Source organism: Argiope bruennichi, chromosome 3 (genome assembly GCF_947563725.1).
Source record: "Argiope bruennichi chromosome 3, qqArgBrue1.1, whole genome shotgun sequence".
Classification (NCBI taxonomy): Eukaryota; Metazoa; Arthropoda; class Arachnida; order Araneae; family Araneidae; genus Argiope; species Argiope bruennichi.
Genome location: NC_079153.1, coordinates 123,419,505 through 123,441,537, shown reverse-complemented (window position 1 = coordinate 123,441,537; position 22,033 = coordinate 123,419,505). Strand labels below are relative to the sequence as shown.

The window sequence follows — 22,033 nt, the reverse complement described above, 5'->3', positions numbered from 1 at the left end:
GGAAATCCTGCTCGAAATCAAGGATTGACATTATTTTTTTTATTAATTATTTACTGAAAGTGTAAGTTTGGAATACCTTTTCCCCCATTATTTCTATTGAACAGATAAATTTTGCTCACGTTTAGAAAATCGTTAGCATATTTTTACCATAAAGAGATGTTTGTTTTGGGAATTTTTTTCTTTCGTTTGTTTCTCTATGTAATATTCTTATAGTTTAAATTTATCCACAAATTAATTAGACAAGTTTCTGATTTTAATATAAAAGTGATTTAAATGAGCATATACGTATTTTTAATTAACCTCATATTTTGGTTTTCAATATTTTTTTTACTTACACGTAAATGTGTGAAAGTTGCTTAGAGTATATTTTTGAAATCCTAATATTGGATTTTGCTAAGAAAAGAATTTTATTGTGTATTCCTCTGAATCTTGGATTAAATTTTTCTTCTTCGTCCAAATTATAACTGACTGACCTCTGCACCGCTTGCATTTATTTGTCCTTTCTCTCTCTGAATATATAAATTCATAGAGTGCTCAGTAAAATCTTTCTACTTCATACTAAATCTGAAACAATTGCCGCAAACTTGTTGTCCAGGTATAGACATTAAGCACAGTGATAGGATCGTTTGTTACACAGTGGGATCATTTACAGCGTCACCTGGCGGCAAACAATGTATGTAGCATTTTTTCTCTAAAAATATATTAGATTCTGGAAAAAAGTCCTTTACAAAATTATATAGCTTTTCGATTTCATGCAGGGAGACATTTTAAACCCAATAATGCTAAAAAAACACCAATGTAAAACACGCATTTGTTTGATCATGATTTCTACCCCTCTTACGCCAAAAAAGTATTAGGAATCCAGCCAGAACAGTTAATAACTTATTCATTAGCAAATACTTTTATGTTTGATGTTCGAAATGCTCTCCACCACTTCTTCCATCGGGTCGATGTTTTTTGTGCAAAAGATATTCTTTTTCGAGTTATGAATTTCTGAAATAATTTTCTGAAAATAATTTGCATGAAGATTTCGATTTAATTTATCTTTACTTCCTCCGTGTTGCATTTTCAAAATAAATAAATAAATTCTTAATTTTTCTATCTGTTTTTCTTGGTTTATATTAATGGCTGAACTGACTAACATTTCCGGGATTTAACCGATATTCATTTCGTTTAAACATAGTTACAAATATTGTTTATTGCAAACTAGATCCTGTATTATTTATTAACGTGGGGTTTCACAAACATGCTGGGGCATTTGAGAAGAAATATTTATCTAGAGAAAACATAAGCTATATATACTGAAAATTATTGCTGAACAAATGATTTTTATAATGCTGTATTAGAAAATGATTAGAATGATTAGCATATCATTCAGAATATAGTACCTTAAAACGGAGTAAAATATATAGAGAGTTACAAAGATGCAAAAACATAATTTAAAGAAGATTACTGAAATTCCAACAATATATAAACAAAAAAAGCCAAAATATTAGTTTCAGTTTATATATAAATTTTACTCTTTTTTATTTTTCTGATAAAAATTAATAAAGAGAAAAAAGTTCAAAGCAAAAAATGAAAATGTCATCTTCTCATAGATTCTGAATTCCTCACATCCTGTCAAGAATGCCGTTGCCAAGTAAAACAACATGCAAAATATTTGAACCTGAAAAAAAAAATATAGGAATAAATTATTTTCTTCTTTCAAAATATATTGCAGTGATAAATAGAATTCATCGATAACTCAACAAGAGCAAAAACAATGCTTTGAATACACACTGTACTACATCTTGTAATTTGCCATTTCTTACTAATTTCATAGAAAACATGTACTGTTAGTTGTACTCTGTACATTGTGCATTTATTCAAATTTGGTAGTTGCAATTCGATCTTTTAATTATAATTTAAAATAAAATATTTTTTTAATAAATTCTACATATAAATTTAATTTCCATACAACGGGCACAATCAGGATCTAGCGAAAGTGTCATTTCCATTTTGAGCTGATAAGGGATACATGTGGCATCATGTATGCTTGATATATTTCAATTGTGATTATTAGATATAATATTAACCCTCTGACTGCGTAATTTTTTTAAAAATCCCTATTTAAATGTGAAGTTTGCAAATACAGTACACTCCCGATTATCCGCGGAATTGGGTGGCGCGGATAACAAAAATCGCGGATAATCCGAAAAAAGCTAAAAACGGGTATGGCAAAAGAGAAAACAGTCATTCCAACTTTGAAAAATCGTTTTATGTACAATAAAACGTAAAATAAACAGCAGGAAATGTTTAACTAACGCTTAATATTTTAGTATATCACTCAAAACTAACCTAAAATGCATTTTGTTAATGAAAACAGAAAAGTGCTTTGTATTTATGAGAGGCGTCAAGGATACACAGTAAGGATCAGAAAAATTAATACATATGTTCTGTTTTAATACTGTAATGTATTATGTAATTACAAAAGCATAACTGTAAAACTGCATCTTTTTTTAAAAAAAAATCAGTCAAAAAAAAAAAAAAAACTTTGTGCGGCAGGCGCGGATAATCCGCACCCTGATAACCCGCCCGCGGATAATCGGGTGTCTACTGTAAGTTCAAATATGTTTCAAACAAAGTGAATTGATACTATATGTTATACAATAATAATATATCAAAAAAATTTGTTATATAAAAATAAACATACTAAACTGTGAAAAACGTGGGTTGCAATAGAAAATGGACTGATTGCCGACTCGTGGAAATCGCGTAATAAGTAGTTAGCTGCAGGATTAAAAAAATCTGTTGAAGGTTTTATAGAAAGAAGAATGATTCTATCGCAGATCACAACAATTATATAAAACAATTTGTATTGTATATTTTTGCATCTTGCGTTTCTATTTTTTTAAGCGGAAGCATAATTTGGTTAGTTGATTTTTTTAAGATGAATTTTTGCCATAATAATAATAAAAAAAACTGTAATAAAGATAATAATAAAATTCAGACTTACTATCTGCATTAGAGTCAAATATTTTTTCCACCACAAATATTTTCTCACATTTGGCCCACAGGCTGCAAGTCCATAGTAGAAATACATGATGACATGCACAGTAGTATTCATAATTAAACAGATTACGATGTAATAAGCTAACAAAAAATATATCCAATATTAGTAAAACAAATACCTTGAAATAATTGTTGCTATAAAGAAATTGCTTTATATAACAACCACAACAACACAAATATACGCCTATAACACAAGTTTTACATTTCTAACTTGATGAATAATGTAATTAATTATTTTTTTTAAAAAATGCACGAAGTACTCACCATAATAAATAAAACTATTGTTGAAAGTTTAAATCCTTATCTGCATTTTATAAAATGGAGATCAAGGAGCGAAGATTTCCTTCTTCATCAATTTCTGGGGGGCCGCTGTGGCCTGGTAGTAAAGTCTAAGCTTCGGAACAAGAGGGTTTCAAGTTAGGGACCCGATTCCACCGAAAAACCGTTATGTTAGCGGGTCTGGTGCACAGTAAAGCCGTCAGGTCCATACGTCCTCCCGTTGGTATGGTGTTGAAGTTTTGAGAGGGGGGACAGCTCAAATGTTGTCCTCGTCATCAGACCGTGGTTCAAAATTACTAGGTCCTTCCCCAAATAGCCCTAGTGTTGCTTTAAAACAAGATGTTAATGCAACTGAAACTAAAATCATCTATTTCTGATGAGTATCGTAATTGTTCTCTTGTCAAAACTTTCATTATAAATGTTTAGTTTAAGTATATTTTTACATGGTCGAAGTTTAAATACAATGTTTCCAGACTTTGGAAAAAATTGCAAAAATGCGTAAATCCGGATGTATCGGGATATTTCTGATTTCCTAGCGTAAATCCAGAACAAAGGTGGGTTGGTGTTGTAACATATATCTCCCGAATTGAATCATGAACTGAAGTTTCAATGTCTATACCGCTAATGATAAACTGCGTATAAAATGTTGTTCGACACCAAATTTACGTCTCAGTTGTGAAATGTCCTCATCTTTTGTGAGATGTGTTAATTAATAATAATAATTTGATGAGAAGTGTCGGCTCTTGTGTCTTTATTCATATGAATTCTTCATGACAATTGCAACACACAATTATGCTGGGTTTACACGCGGCCAATTATAAGACAGCCAGTAGGCAGCGCATGCATAGAAAGGCAAAAAAATGCTGTTCGGTCGATGGCAAGTAATTGTTCCGATGGGGCAACAACATGCCGTTTTATTGTATTTTCCTCTTACTGCCCATGCGTTTGTAGAATTTGGCGGATTTGTTTTTTGGCATGAAAAAAAATAATCACTTACCATAGATTAATTCCATTTTTTCCCCTCTTTGTTCTTTCTGTTGCGAGGTTGTAGTTTTTTTTTCATTTTATTTGCCATTTCTTTTCTATAGTTTTCCAAATTTAGATATGTTGACCTTTTTTTTATTTTACTATATTTTTTTGTGTAAATTTCCATCATTGTAATACGATATGCAGTGAAAAAAAAATTCAGAGACGTCAAAACACCAATTTATAGCGAAACATCGAATGCCTGAATACATCTAAGGAAATTGTGGCAAACATAAATCAGCCACTTTCTGCGCATGCGCTGCCTACTGACCTTCTTGTAATTGGCCGAGTGTAAAGCCAGCGTTAACAAGAATAGTTTCGAAATAGTAAAATATCGAATAAAACTTCATGAACGCATCGTTTAATTGCTAAGTATTTCAATATTATTTCAAAAATCTGATTCAAATTGAAAAAATTCAAATATTTTTTAAAAAGATTCAAATTGATAAAATTCAAATATTTTTTAAAAAGATGATTTATTAAATTTTAATACAGAATTTTATCAAAAATGGTTACAAACATCTTTTAATATAAAAGTTTGAAATAAATTTATTGTAATTCATCTGCATTATTAACTATCCGAAGTAATGTCGTAAATATAATAATACCTGCAGCTTCTCTAAAATGCTGCCACCCCCAATTTATTATGAGGACCATTCCGGCATGATGAATTACGTGCAGAAACGTTATTTGACTTTTCTTCTTACGAAGAACAAAGAAAACCTAAAATGTAGAATGATAAGAAAATGGATTACATATTTTAGCATTTTACAATTTGTAATGAAAATTGGAGCATTTTGTTAATTAAAAAATATATATGATTTTTAAATATGTATATGATTAAAATATATATTATATGATATGATAGTTCTACTGTTTACAAATTAATTTGGAAGGAAGGGATATTCAATGAATTATTTTAAAATCTTGAAAATATAACTAGCAATCCTAATTTACGAGTATGTTTAATTCTGAACCCGTTCACTGATTTATTTTCTTTACTATGAAATTAGATTAAGTTTTTAATTTTGTGAATGTTTTCTATGTAAAATGTATTCTATGTAATTTTTGTATAGAATTATAACCATTATGATCAGCGTAATTCTTGTTTAAAAGTGGCAAAATAAGATAAATCGATACACGCATAATGTACTGGCAAACCTGTTAAGAGGTTAAAGTAAACTATCCAAAATTTCATTTTAAATTCAATTCTAACATATATGTCTGCTTGCATGAAAGAATATGATTGCATGTAAAAAATTGTTCTTGAAATATTGCATGCAATTTAGAGACATAATTACATCTTTTATTGCCATTTGGAAAGTACAGTCTTTTGAATTTTTTTTTTGTTGGTTGGTTTTTTATAATTAGTAGAAATGTAAAGATTGAGAGAAATGGATATTGATTGTAGATAAAACTTAGTTTATAATACTCTATTCATAGTTTCTAAACATTTTCTCCTTGACAGGCAAATAAAAATAAATAAAAATATTTTTTAATAAAAATAAATAAAAATATTTTTTAATAAAAATAAATAAAAATATTTTTTAATAAAAATAAATAAAAATATTTTTTAATGAAAATAAATATATATGTCTTTTAACTAAATTAAATAAAAATGTTTTTTTAACTAAAATTAAAATGTTTTTAACTAAAAAAGAATAAAAAATGTTTTTAACTAAAAAAGAATAAAAAAGGCTTTTACCTAAAAAAGAATAAAAAATGCTTTTAACTGAAAAAGAATCACAAATGTTTTTAACTAAAAAAATACCAATGTTTTTTAACTAAAAAAATTAAAAAAATTTTTTTTTTAACTAAAATAAATAAAAAAATGTTTTAACTAAAAAAAATAACTAAAAGAAAAGGTTTTTTTTAATTAAAATAAATATTTTTTAACTAAAATAAATAAAAATGTTTTTTTAACTAAAATAAAGTAATGTTTTTAAAATAAAATAAAAGTGTTTTTTAACTAAAAGAAATAAAAATGTTTTTTAACTAAAAGAAATAAAAATGTTTTTTTAAATAAAAAAAAAGATTTTGGACTAAAAGAAATAAAAAGGCTTCTTAAATAAAATAAAAATAAAAGGTTTTGAATTAAAGTAAATAAAAAGTTTTGAACTATTTTAACTTGTTACTTAATCAACTTTACCACGAAAAAAATAAATTATTATTTCAATTTTTTTTATTTAATAAGTGTTTTTAGAGGTAGATTTAAAATTTATGACTGCAAAATCACTTATGTAGTAAGTTAAATTGGAAAGAAATGCATCAAGCATTCTGGAAATTTATTCTTTGTTTATTTCAAGCATCTTTAATGAGTAATTTTTTAAGATTAATTTTTCAGAGATAAAATCATGCAGATTGACCTAACTCTATAAAAGGAAAAATATTTTCACAAGTTTATGTAAGAAGGAAATTTAAGATTTTTTTTTGTTGTTACTTTATCTTTAAAAATAATTGTATATACTGACTGAAATTTGCAAATGAAAATGATGGATAAATGATTAATCTTTGTATCTAAATTATTTAGTTGTCAAGCATATTTTCCGAGTAAAATTTAGCTTAAAAGTTTATCTTCGTTTTTCTTTCACAGCAATGAAAGTCATGAGCTAAAATAATACCTTATTTTTAAGAAGCCTGTTTCCAAAAAATTGGGATATAAATGTAGAATGTTATGCATCTTGTAACAGGCTTAAACCAACTGATAGTCTGATATTTTTTCCCAATTTTTCTAATATGAATGTGAAGTTTTTCCATATGATCAAAAACCAATTTTTAAAAATTCTTATTACTAAGAGTATTCTAGTGAAGTCTTTTGTGAGCACATTGATTAATTATGATTAGCTTTACTAAGAAATGGTAATGCCTATTGAATAATACTGAATTTAAATATTTTAATACAGAAATATTTTTGTCTGAGAAGGCCAAGGCATGTAAATAAAAAGTTTTTCCTTCCCATAATTCCATTTTAGAGTAACAGATTCTAAACAGAGTAATAAATTCAACGCAGAATTCCTTAGAAGCAAATGAACTTTCTTAGAATTTTGGAGATTATTACTTTTTTTTGAGTATTATACTGACATATAATTTTGAATTGCTTTAGATTTGATTAATTCTTTTCTTATATGTAGTTATTGCAATATATTTCTTTATTAACAAAATAATTCTTTTGAAAAGATTATTCTTATTCTTTTCTCAATCGAATTGTGTGTACAATTTTGTTGCTATACTCCTTTTAATGGTTTAAAACGCGTTAAGAGCTATAATTTTGAAAGAACCCTGAATTTTTCAAAGTAAAATTTTAGAAATGAAATAATGATTAATATTTTACAATAATATTTCAAAGAACAGTATTCAAACTTTATTACCTGATTGTTTATCATTATCACTAACATTCAAACTTAAAAAAGAAAAAAAAAACTTATTCTTATTTGAAATAATATAGTATAAAGATAAAAAACTTAAAAAAACAACCTGAAATTATAGACTGAATAGAATTTTGTTTAAAACTAATACCAAATTCTTACTTTTAGCCATACTGCATACTTATAATTGAAATAATCAAAAGTGTTAATCATAAATTTTTTAATCAAAATATTATTAAAATTACACAGTGAATTCTTGGTTCTTATTTAATTAAGAAAAATCAGATGATTATTTTTTATAAAATCATCATTATTTGAAATTAATTGAAAATATTAATTGCAGCGACAAACCGTTAACTGAAATATACTAAAAAGGCGAACGATACATTCTTTTACTTGTCTTTATGTTCTTATTATGTTTATAACATTATAACTCTTTTCGAATACGATTTTTAGAATCGCTTTTGTTACATTTCAGAGAAATTACATATCTAATAATAAGAATCACCTACCGACATATAATAAGCCATTTAATAAACCTGGCCCAAAATTTAATATCATTATACAGTTTTATAGATAAAACTTCATGCTGTTTTTTTTTTCCATTTTTGAATAATCATTTTAAAAATCATTTTTTAAAAACAGACAGAATTCTTGTCAGAATTTGTCCTTTTTTGATATGGCAATCACGTTTGTGTGAAGATCTGAAGTCAAATTTCATCTTTTTAGTTTGGTGCTAATATGTTCCCAGTTAGACATAATTCCTAAAATTTTTTAATGCTTTCAGAGGTGTCCAAAATCTATAATTATCACAAAATGTAGCGATGCAATTTTTTGAAGAATATGATAGTTTTATTCTCTTTTTATGCAAAACAAATTGAAAATCTCGTTCTAAAATTTGTTTCATCACTTTAAGAGTCATTAATTCATTATAACAGATAATATAAATCAAATTTCCTCCTCAAATGATTTCTCATTTCCGCATTGGAATCTAATAATTTTCATAATAATCTTTAGATTAATTAATATTAACTTTTAACTATCAATTTCATTCGTATAAAAATTTCTGTATATTAATGAATTTTTTTTTGGAGTGGGATTAGCTACAGACACTGGATCATAAAATATTTTTAAAAAAATAATAAAAATATTCCAAGTTTTGATCAAAAATAGTATAATATTTATATTTTCGAAAAAAGTGTTTATATTCAAGATAAATTTGAAACATAACTGAGAAATTTTCTGAAATTCTAATTAAAGACGGAAAAAGATGAAAGATTCTTTCTTCCATAACATGGTTTAAGCTTTTCACAGTTTACGATTTTATGAGATCTAGTGAACATCTAAATATCTAAACATCTGTCATATCTAGTGAACATCTAAAAATATATATTATAACTTTTTGGATTTAAATTTGTCACGCATAGAGAGCAATGCACTTCTGCCTAAATGACTGAAAAATTTCTTTTTTGGTAAGAGAAAATTTCGAGATAATAATAAATTAATTAAAATGAACATATCCTTGATCAACACAAAATCAACACATGTCCTTGAATAAATTGGTCCTTTCGAGTTACTACTATCGGATATTAGAGGTGCCTTTTCTTTTAAACGTTTATGCATAGCTTTGATTCCACAAAAAACTAGAAAGTCTAAAACTTATGGCAATTAAATTTTTTTGATTTTTGTCGCCACTCCTGAATTCGGATTTATGCATCTCACAGTATATAAACACCAAATATATATTTTGTTAAATAGTGAAAAATATCTAGTTAGAAATAAATGAATTTTCAAATAAATACATTTAGATCACTTACATTTCTTGAACGATTTTAACAAATATAAGAATTAAAAACTCTAATGGATCTATTAAAAATATCATACTTTTCCAAATTATGAAATTAAACTACCCTTAGCCATTTTCTTTTCATGTTGATTTTCGCAAGATGCTTTTTGACCTCAGATTCTTCACATTATTATTTATAGAAGAAACTTAGAAATTTTAAATTCAATTTATTATTTAAAATCTCTAAGTTTTAATTTCTTCTATAATAACTCGCGGCGCCTTTGTAAAGAACTTGAACCCTCCAAGGCACCGAAATATAGATAACAGTAGTAGGAATTATAACATTACTCATAATAATCATTTCTTTAAATTATTTTTAAATATAAAATTAAGTTCTGTTTTTACATAAGTTTATACGATAAACATTAACAGCATTGCCTTTCTAGAATAACTACTTTATGATAAAAGAAATACTTTACTGTATCCAGAAGATCAACGTATTTTAGCAAATAATAATGCCAGAAATATACGAGTGCATCCTGAAAGGGAAAAGACAAGTCATGAGTAAAAAGAAATTTCTTTTATTAAAATGGTCTCCCCAGAACTTTCTCATATATTCTCTCATAATCTTAGAGAACGCCTTGCATGGCATTCGAAATATTAACATTTGGCGTGAATTTAGCATTTTTTGCTGAATCCATCGATTCAGAGAAGTCCTTGGCGAGATTTTGGCGATAAACACGAATAATAGTATCTGAAAAATTGAATCTGTGTTTTAGATGCGTTTTTTTTTTAACCGACTGAAATTTTTTTTTTCACATAGAACTATAATTGTAGTCACAAAATCATGATTCGAATTTGATATATTTAAGTTTTTAAATTTTCATGTTTCTGAAAGTAAGACGACAGACAATAGATTCTTTGTTGAGTTTGGCTCAAAATTTAATTGTGGATTGTTGTATCCAATTTTATTCATCTAACTCTCTTTGTTATGTAATTTTTTATTCGAATAGACTTCTCAATGGTTTGGCTTAAAATTTGTTACATATCTATAAAGTTATTAGTTTAAATTTTAGAGTAAATACCAAAGCAGTTTTGATTTATCTCTGCCACAGACAGACAGACTAACATACATAATATCAAAAATATGGTTTGGTAACTCAGGGAGGTTTAAAAGTGGAGATTCGTAGAAATGTTCAGTTCGAATTTTTCTATGAATACAATACTTTCTCTGTAGTTCGTTTACGAAAAAGTAAAAAAAAAAATGTCCTGATATACTGAATGATTTGAAAATGACTTGATATAAATATTTAAGAAATATTTTATTTGTGTGACAGAAAACTATTTGTGTAATAACAAATTATTTATGTATGAAGAGAAACTGCAAGAAAAAGCCAATTTAAAAATAATTTTACATAGCAAATGATCGTTTGCAAATTGCTTGCTTCTTGCCTTATTTGGAATGATATCGATATAAACGATATTCCTAATCCTCAAGAATTAGAATTTCTGAATAAGAAAACACTTGGTTGCTAAAATATTAATGAAAACTATTTAATCGACATCGAATATGTTTTATTAATAAAAAAGTTACGTAATTGAAAAAATATGAAAAATTACCTTAGAATTAAGAAATATATTTTTAGAATAATTTTACAAAAATGAATTAATATCCGTGTTGGAAGCAGTTATAAAATGCAAGTATAATATTAAAAGTAATTTTAGTAGTAAGTTTTATTTTAGATTTTTTATGTAAATTTTTGAGTCGCCTTATAGTTTATTTACCATATTAATCATAACTGTCACTAAACCTCTTGAGATCGAAATCAAAATTTAACAAGTCGCATTCCTGGTTAAACAACTAATGTACTGATCGAGTTTCCTCAAAAGGATTTTTAAAGCATGATCATTATTTAATGCATATTAGGACTCATGTTGCAGAGAAATTTACAAAATTATAATGTTTGCAATACGTAATATTATTCACGACTAGCACTTAGAGTTGTAAGTTTTAATAAATGTAGACAATTTTATAATTAAATCCCTACTTATTTGATATTTAGATTTTATTTTCAAAACTACATGCTTCATCACAAATAAACCTTATCATAAGTACTCTTGATTTGGTTAGTGTAAAATGGCACTTTTGCTTTGTAACTCGCATTTCGTTCACAATAAACTAATATAAGACCAGTTATATTAATTCAAAACATTATTGATTATTAACCGTCTGGACATTTCTTTGAAATTCTGGATAATTGTTCTAGAATATTCCTTAACTGAGCAGATATCAACCATCTAACTCTCCGACCCGCCACGAAGGCACACGGATTTTAACCATAAACCTGAATGACCGGACCGCCGCAACAGCAACATTGGCGGGAACTGTGGTTGAGTCCTAAGGGCCGTCACCGGTTACGGTACAACCCTCCCCGAAGGAAGTACGTCCCGTCATCGATGGGAGGAGTCAGATCCCCTACTTATTAGTGTACCCTCCTGGGTGGCGAGATCCAACCACCATGCCGGAAGCATCTCATCCTCATTTCGCGATGCCCCCCCGGGGGGTTTAATTGAGCACATATAGAATCCCACAAATTACGGACAAGTTGGTTGTCTGTTCCCTTACATTATGAGTAATATATCCAGTTTATTGATAAAATATACTCTACAATTAATTGCATCTTCATGACAATATGACTTCATTATTTACGAAGCAGTTAGTTCGTTCTGTCTATATTAATTTTGAAAAAGAAAAATATACATACTTGAAGAATCTCCTCGAAATTTGGATTATCTTTTATTTTACAACGGAGATCCCATTTTACCCACAGATCAAAGAGAGCCTATAAATTTTTAAAAGAAATATTATAATCTCAATTGATAGCATTTATCAATTAAATTAAAGCATATTACTTAACAGTTGACATTTTTCAAGAACCATTTCTTTCCTAATATCTTAAAATATTTTTGGAATGCTGATTGGTTTAGTCAAAGAAATTAATTTGACTAATTAGATAAATTACTTTAATTTGTTGATTAATTAATAAACCGAAACTATTATAATTTGAGCGAGAAAAGTAAAACATCTGATTTTTTTTCCATAAAAATTGAACGAGAACTTATGATAATACACTTTTCAGAGTTAGGTATTCATGCAGTATCATCATAAGATAATAATAATGATTAAATGATAATTTAATTGATACAATTAGATTGCATGATTGAAAGTTTACAAATATATTTTGTGATTTCCAAAGTTATTGAGACATAATAGATGTTATCAGAAGAGGTAAAATTGTCTTATCATATATTAAAAAGTTGATTAAGTTGGTGGTGGGTATACTCCCTATGGTGCTGGAAAGGATTGAAACACACAGTTAAAATTGCATTAATGATGTACACAAATCATTATACGATAATTTTTTTATGCTGTAAAAAATTACTTTCATTTCTTCCGTAATTTCCATAATAGCACTTTTATTCCTTTAATATTTTTCCATAAAAGTATTTTTATTCCTTCCAGAAACTTTCCGGACAGGCCAAAATGTACTGATCTCAATATATAAAGTCAGGTTTTTGCTTTTATATTACAGTAAAATACATTTCACATCAATGCGATTTAGAATAATATTGACCCGTAGATGAAATTAGAGTAGATAAATCATGTATTAATTAAAGTCAAACATAATACTTGCTAACCTCAACTTGAGACGCTGTTCAAGGAACTAAATATTACATTTGTTTTTTTATCCACAAGACGAAACAACTCAAATCTTTAAGATTTAGAAAGATACAGAAATTATAAGAATATTTTAGAACAAACGAGAAATAACAGAAAGTAAATCAATAACAAATTCATTTTTACTCAACCTGCCTGTAGTCAGATACGAACTTGCGAAGTGTCGCTTTCATTTCATAGCATTCTACTAAAGGGTCGTTCAGTTCGTCCCAAGTTTGAACAAGTTTCGTTATAATATACATTGAAGTGCCAGAAAAGCTGATATGCCTATCTAATATCGTGTAGAGCCCCCATGAGCCGCAGAAATGCAAAACACTGCGTGGCATAGATTCAACTAATCTGTGAAGATATTTTGTGGACAGTTCGCACCATGATTCCTGCAGGGCAGTCCACAAAGCCATGAGAGTGCGAGGTGGTGAAAATCTCCTAAGGACAGCACGTTGCAAAACATCCCAGATATGCTCGATAATGTTCATGTCAGGAGAATTAGGTGTCCAAGAGAGGGAACGAAATTCAGAAGAGTGCTCCTCAAGTTACTTGGTAGCTACTGTAGACTTGTGGAGTGGCGCATTATCCTGTTGGAATTCTCCACGTCTGTCGGAATGCACGCAGGACAGGAATGGACGCAGGTGGTCAGAAAGGATGTTAATGTACCACTGATCTGTCATAATTGAGTCCAGATGTATCAACGATCCCATTTCATGCCAAATGCACACTCTCCATATCATCACAGAGCCTCCACCAGCTAGAACAATTCTTTGTAAGCATGAGAGATCCATGGATTTATTTTGTTTTCTCCACACCCGTATACGGCCATCCGCTCGATACAATTGGAAACGTGACCCGCCAGACCAGGCGCATAAATGTAAAGCGCATCATCTGAATAATCTGTAGTTCAAATTTTATCTTACTTGGACCAATGAATGCATTTTAGAACCCTCTGGAGTGGGTAAATTCTTTCTTGTTCACCCTCTACATTTCTTCAGTTCTCTTCTCTAAATATCTATTACTAATTATAAAGGATATAAGGGAAAAAATTTCAAATTCTATTTTAAACTTTATCAGTTAAAATTATTAAAGTGAGAAATGCTGACTGTTTAGTTATAGTGTGTCTATTTATAAAATATTTGTTCATTAAATAAAAATATTTAATTATTTAATAATTTATCATTAACTTAAAAAAGAAAATGATTCAGGATCACATACATTTCTACTCGATAGAAAGGCAAATATAGGAGCCCAATACAAATCTTGGAGCACTTTTGTACTATTAAAAAAAGTAACGTTACATCAAATTTTTGAATTAATAATAATAAATGATCAGTTAATATTTGAAATGTATTGTTAATATCAATAACAATACATTTGTTAGTGGCAACACTGCAGTAGTGCAAAAGAGTTGTACTAATTTGTATTAAAATCTTTTAATTCCCAAACTGAGTTTTTGTTTATATATTTTGTATAAAAATAGTATATACAAAAAATAGTTTGTATTTAAAAATAGGTTTTTAAATTTTTAATTATATACATTCTTTGTTCATTTTGTTAAATTTTATGCTAAAGCTTGCAAAATATAAAAGCAAATTCACATACTAAAAATTTGATTGGAATATAGTCGTTTGAGGTACATTTGCACCACCATTGCACAGGTGCCATTTCATTTATTTATAACTCTCCAAATATTTCGTAATAAATTGGACTAATTGCTTCCTATTGACATTTCAACTATTTCGAAAATAAGTCTCTTGTTTCTTTTCCTTGTATTTCATTAGATGTTTATTTCCTAGTTAACTAGAAATGCTCTGGAATAAGCTATAAGCTGATAATTCTAATAAAGCTAATTATTTGTTTTCATCAGCTTTTTCTTACCTCTGATATATTATTAGATGCGAATTAGGATTGTAAATATTTACCTCTTCCATTGACGTAGTGACTGAAGGAGATAATGGGGACATAATGGAATAGTATTTATTCGTCGGTGATAATACGGACACCGTAAAAACAAATTAATTTTACATTTACTCCATGCCTTTATTACTAAATATGAGGGAAGATAAATAAAGATTGTTACCATGAGTGCATTAATTTTCCTCATGCTTGATTCACCGTATAATTTTGAGTACCTGAGATCAACAACCCAATAAATTTGAACTCATTAATTTAACAATTCTGTAGGTATCGGTGATACTATAAAGTATTAGTGATACATTTTCACCTTTTCATCGATTTGATTGAAAAATTTATAGATGGGATATAAGAAATAAAGGAATAAATAAATAACTCTGAAAGTAAAAAATATGCAGTCTTTAAACTCGATTCGCTGATTTATAAAACAAAAAAGGGATTTTTCGTACATATGTCTGGGTTTAATTGCTAGTTTTCTCGATTTATAAAAATAAATATTGATTTATCTTTTGTACATATACGATTTCGGAAATATATTTTGATGTTAACTCACTCAGACTGTTTAGCTCCTGATTTTTTGATAATATCAGCTTATATTTAAAAGAAATCAGCTAAAACCTTTGATAATAAAATCTTATGAAATATAAAACAATTTAAAATAAAACTAACACTTCTTTGCTTTATCATTCCATTCAAAATTTCTCAAAAATACAATCTCCTCAAAATGCACTCATGAGTTGATTCGAAAAGTATTCAATTTGAAATTTATATTACCTGTATTAGTTTTGGAAGTTGCGGATTGTGTCTCACATTGCAGCGGACATCCCAATGCTCTATCATATTTGAAATTATCTGTAAAGTTTTAGAGGAAAGAAAATAAATTTATATCACTTGAAAAATTAAAAAAAAATATACCATGCTTCTCAGAAAAATTCATTCAAATTCTGGCCAAAAAAATTCAATCAGATTTCGCCTTTAATTATAATTTTAAATATTGTAATGAAGTAAGAATAAATAATGAAAGTTTAAAGGTGATATTTTATCTAAAACAGCCTTCATGCATCAAGTTCTTTACAAAAAGAATATTCCATTGTAATCATAGCGCAAGTCAGCCTTTTATAACACTAATTGAGTTCAAAACATTCAATCATGAAAATAGTAAATATTGATATTTTTTTGATAATGCAATGTTAAAGTCTTCACAAATTATTCAATTTTAATTTTAATATTTAGTTATCTTACATCATCCCATTAATTTTATCCGGGGATCACCTGGCATTACAGAGATTTGGTATTATATTCATTTATATATAATTTCATGCACACTGTTGTTCTTAGATTTGAAATCAATAAATGGAAAAGATTTCTTCCCATTCTGGATCCATTTTGCTTTTTACAACTAAATTATGATAAATTTCTTAATGTTTCAAGAATTGAAATTCTCCTTTTTTTTTTTTTTCAAGGCTTATATTACACGTGCAGTCATGGGAAAAGAATATCATCGGACAAGAGAAATTGATAAATATGAAAAATTACTGTGACTTCAAACTATGTAAATTTTTAAGGCTTAAATTATATTATAAAATAATAAATTTAAATATATATGTAAAGGTTCTTGATATTTTTTTTGAATTATATAACATTATCAGTTTTGTTGGATGACGGTTTGGAAAAATATATTGGAAAGTTTACTGATTATGCTATCTGAAAGAATAAATAAACCGAGGAAATATCTCTGTTTGTTTGTAGAAAAATATATGTGCATGCATATATGCATGCACATTCTTGAGTATTTTAATAACAGGCCAACAAGATTATATTTATAAGAAACTGAACAAATTCTGGCCTTTAAAGATAGCTACATTGCTACTGAAATTCAGCAAAAATGGCAGATAAGGTTACAGTTAGATGCGTTTTCTATTATTCTTGATATCTTTGAAACTAAATTGGGATCAGGAAGCCCACGAATTCAGATTTAGACGCTTGTTTGCAAGAAAAAAAATGTTTTACTTTAAAATTAAAACAGAGATGCAATTGCACTATAGCAGCTTCTAATAAAAAGAGCCCTACACAGAAATCTTAAAGTTATGTGAAGAAGTTGAAAGACACACCTCCCCTTTCATAGTAACATTTTCATTTTCATTTAAATTTTGCTTTGAAACATTTAAAGACTAAGAATGATATGGTGTTTATGTGAGGAAAAAATATTTAATTTAGATGGAACATGCTGGCATAATTTTCGTAAAGAATACCACTTTTATTCAAAATCCCAATTCAAAGTGGGCGTATGTCATGATTTGGGTCGTACTTGCAACAGGTGGAGATTAAGGAATTTATTTTTATCGGAAACAATGCGTTATAAAACGATGGGAATTCAGTGTTATATTAGGATTTGACAGTGAATAACTTGTTACTGATTTCATCTCCGATGACATTAGAAGAATGAAAATTTTGACAAAACAAATGCATCTTTGCATATGTCTCTAAATTTTTTAGATGAAACTGGAAGAGGAAAATTCTTCAAAGGCCATCTCGGAGTCCTGATATGTATTCGAAGAAATTTTTTCTTAGAAAACTAAGTGATACACAGTAGGTGTAATATTGGTATGGATAACTGAAAAATGCTCACGCTAGAAATGAAGATGTAGAAGTTGAATGGGGAAGAATAGAACCTTGTGGTTCACAGACGAGTAACAAGACCACAAGACAAAAGTAATTACTCGTGTTTCGTAGCTGTTATCTGGCTTATAAACTTTCACCACAGTATTCTCCCTCCAGTGAGTCGAACGATATGGCTCTTGAGTGATGATGCATTAGCTGTTGAGTCTAATGCGCCTGTACCCATTTGAGTATTTGAGTAGCGCCAAGTGTTATGGCGACCGTGTGTAGGTGAGTGATTACTGTTGCGTCAAGCGAGTCTGACAACTTTGTGTTGCTGCGTGAAGGGAATCTGACGACTTTGGGTTGCTGTGGGTAGATGACGCCACAACACCTGTACGAAGGTTGAAGGTTCATCGTCCGAGGTCACCAATGTAGCGGATTCTTATGAGCGAGGATAGAGCCTGCCACCTTCTGTTTCGCAGCCGAGTAACAAGATCACAAGAAAAAAGTAATTACTCGTGTTTCGTAGCTGTTATCTGGCTTATAAGCTTTCACCACAGTACACAGTATCTCGTGTACGCATAATAAATCCACTTGCAGGATCACGCAACTTAAACTGTGACGTCATTTTGATGAAAGCAGGTCCACCACAAAGGCATGACTATGGGAAGTCATCGAATAGTAGATTGTATTGGATAGATGAATAAGTTCTCATTGTTTTCCAACAGATGCCGTTACCGGAACTGATTGTGTTAGTTTGTGATAGTGACGCATCTATTTACAAGTACTATAAGCAAGGTTGAAATTCAGGGTATGTTATTTGGCGGAAGTACAAACAACTTTAATTTTTATTGCGTTAAATAGTTAAATAATAATTGCAAAAAAGAGTATTTGCGGGGTATTTTACTGCACTATTTTATTCAAAAAAAATCTGCTGTTAAAGCTCACAGAATTCATGCTGTTACTTACGGCGACCATGCTCTGTCTGAAACAACTTGAAGAGATTGGTTTAGACGCTTTAAAATTAATGAAATTTGATCTTGAAGATAAAGAACGTTCTGGCGCACCGAAGAAGTTTGAAGACGAACAATTGGAAGCATTATTTCATTACTAGCATTACTAGTTCAGCTAATCTCAAACTCTAGCTGAACTTGCAGAATCATTAGAAGTTAATCACACTAGAGTTTAGAAATGTTTGAAAACATTAGGAATGATTCAAAAGCAAGGTCATTGGTTGCCGTACGAGGTGAAGCCGAGAGACGTCGAACGGCGTCTTTTCACGTGTGAACAACTGCTTCAAAAAAAAGAAAAGATTTTTGCATCACATCGTAACTGGCGATGAAAAATGGATACACTACGATAACCCTAAGCGGAGAAAATCGTGGGTTATACCCGTCCATGCATCAACATCTTCAGCAAAGCCGAATACCCATGGTCCCAAGCTTCTGCTTTGCATTTGGTGGGATCAGCTGGGTATAGTTTATTATGAGCGGCTCAAACCAAACGAAACCATCACGGGGGATCGCTACAGACTATAATTGGAGCGATTAAGCCGAGCATTGAAGGAAAAACGGCCGGTATACGAGCAGAGACATTACAAGGTCATTTTGCAGCATGACAATGTTCGGCCACATGTTGCCGAGCATGGTGCAAAATCGGTAAAAACCTATTTGGAAACGTTCTAGTGGGAAGTCCTACCCCACCCGGCATATTCACCGGACATTGCCCCTTCCGACTACCACTACCGGTCGAATGACACATGGTCCAGCTGAGCAGCACTTCCGTTCTTATGAAAATGCCAAAAATTGGGTCGACTCTTGGGTAGCCTCAAAAGTAGTGTCCTTTACCCACGTGGAATTCAAATGTTGCCAGAAAGATGGGAGAAAATAGGGACTAGCGATGTACAATACGTTCAATAACATGCTTTTTAATGATTTTTTTAAAATAAAACATTAACTTTCACACACACACACACAAAAAAAAAACACAACGAGAACTTATTCAACATCACATGCTAGATCTATAATGAAGGTGTTAACAATTATGTGCATCCACAATAAATTAGCTGCTATGTGGATAAGCACTTGAAGAAAAGAAATTTTACCGATTATGTCTTTAAAACGCAATATTTTGAAATTAGATATTAATATATAAATATTAAATTACTAATGTATCACCATAGTATATAATACAATAAATTTTATGAATGAAGATTTAAACATTTCAGTGGTGTTACTTATAGTTTTGCGTGATCCAATCACCGCAGTTATGCCACAAATCCAAGATATTTTTTTTTATTTTTAAATTTTGCAAAAAGACAAGGATTGTAAAATTTACAAAAAAAAACAAGAGCAAAAATTTTCATTTCTCCTATAATTTTTAAAAATGAACTAAGTAAAGTGAGGGATTTTTTTCCTAATAAATATTTTGCAATTGATCGAATTTCATATTTTAAGATACTAAATGAACAGTCATGAGAAAAAAAAAGGAGCTACCCAAATTTAATCCGCTATCAATCATTGTATGTGGAAATTAAAAACATCATTTTAAAGATATTAATGCATGCCGACAGATTCTGCTCCAAAAATTAAGGGATTTGAAGCAGTAAGAGACGCGCGAGGATAGAACCTGGGACCTTTGGGTTAGCAGTCCAGTAACGATCCGATTTTACCAAAACAGCTGCTCGGGCAGAAGCGCTGTTACTGGCTTATATGCAATTCACCACAGATTATTCTCCTAAGGAACTACTCATATATTTAAAATCGAAATATATTTGAAGCTTCCTATGACATACTCTTTCTGAAGTTATGAATAGATTTCTCACGTATAAATTGCCCAGAGTACAAATGTTGATTAAAATATCGTAATTACATGAGGAAGCATTTGATGTTTCATCTTAAGGAGCCTTTTCTATATTTTGGTGTATAAGAGTTTTCTATTTTCTAAATGTTGGTAATAGTCATTTTCTAGCATTCATAAAATAACATATATAAAACATTATTTCTATAATTTTCGAACATTTTTAAAAGCATCTTTAAAGTTATAATCTATATTTGCAATTGATTGTTACTCGATGCATGCATGACCAGACATTCATGTGAACATTTCTTGTAGAAGTTTGCATATTTTCAGCAAAAAATATTTAAGAACATGTAATAATATTAAGAATATTATATAAAATATTCTTATTCTTTATTATATAATAATATTATATAATTAAATATTAAGAGCTTGTAAGTTTTGTTTAAATTGTCCCTGAAATTTAAACATGATTCCTGTGAAAGAACCAAAATTGAAAGTTTTTTTCTATAAGCAAAAGAAAAATCTTTTATTGTTTAAGAAGTTTTAATTTTATTGTTAAATTTAATATCTTATCGACACGGAAAAAATGAACAGATACATAGTCATATTTCAGCATATGCGTAGCCGAGAAGAAACTTTTCAAATTTTGATTTATTTCCTCCCTAGAGGCATAATTTGTACAGAGAAAAAGAGGTAAGAGATGCGTCAGTGTACATTGCAATACAAGATCAAAAAGGAAGAAATGTTTTCCCTTAATTGATTTTATTATGAGATTTTGATAGGGATTTCTTTTGCACTTGTCGACTTAGGAAAGGGAATCTTAAGTATCTTTAAAAGAATGTTGTAAGCATAGGGACTTTTATCCCTTCACTTGGAGCGTGAGAAAATGCCGAATTCATTAGTTTTCTAGAACGCTTGTTAAAAATAAATAAATAAAATGTGAGAATTAGATCAAGAAATAAGCGAACATTTTAGAATGATGTTAATATGGGCTAAATTAAGATAAAAATTAGGAAATTAATTAGAATTTAAATTAAGAGATATCATTAGGAGATATTTATGTTGGGTGTATTAGTAGGCATACAAAGTAGAATCTCGTCTTAACAAGCATAATTCGTTCCTGAATCTTGCTTGTTATGTGAAGCACTTGATTAGCAAATTAATTTTTTCCCTAATAATGCGTTCCACTCCGAAAAAATACTCAAACGTCTTTATAATAATATAATTTATTATTTAAAATGAATTCTTTCTTTGGAGGAAAATTATCTAATGATATTTGTCTTTGGTTACTCTTTCAAATTTGGCAAACAGCATTATCGTTAAATAACTTTGTAGCTCGTATAGCTACTGCCTTAATAGGGTGATGCTTCTCTAAATGCCTTGCCCTAATTTCTCATATTTTCAACATCTCCTGGTTTCATTGGAAGGTTATTACTCTGTTGAGATCTATTATTTTTTCCATTCTCGACCAAATCTCTT

At 29.1% G+C, this 22,033-nt stretch overlaps 1 protein-coding gene across 1 annotated transcript in view; it reads right to left on the bottom strand.

Annotated features, from left to right (window-relative positions):
• LOC129962949 (uncharacterized) overlaps nucleotides 1–22,033 on the bottom strand; it is a 71,979-nt gene that overhangs the window by 39,713 nt on the left and 10,233 nt on the right. The window contains exons 4-9 of the mRNA XM_056076953.1: nucleotides 15,926–16,003; nucleotides 12,273–12,350; nucleotides 9,987–10,046; nucleotides 4,965–5,079; nucleotides 2,996–3,132; nucleotides 1,571–1,666 (exon numbers count right to left, since the gene is read on the bottom strand). Coding sequence (XP_055932928.1) covers nucleotides 1,571–1,666; nucleotides 2,996–3,132; nucleotides 4,965–5,079; nucleotides 9,987–10,046; nucleotides 12,273–12,350; nucleotides 15,926–16,003 — 564 coding nt within the window. The remainder of the gene's footprint in view (nucleotides 1–1,570; nucleotides 1,667–2,995; nucleotides 3,133–4,964; nucleotides 5,080–9,986; nucleotides 10,047–12,272; nucleotides 12,351–15,925; nucleotides 16,004–22,033) is intronic.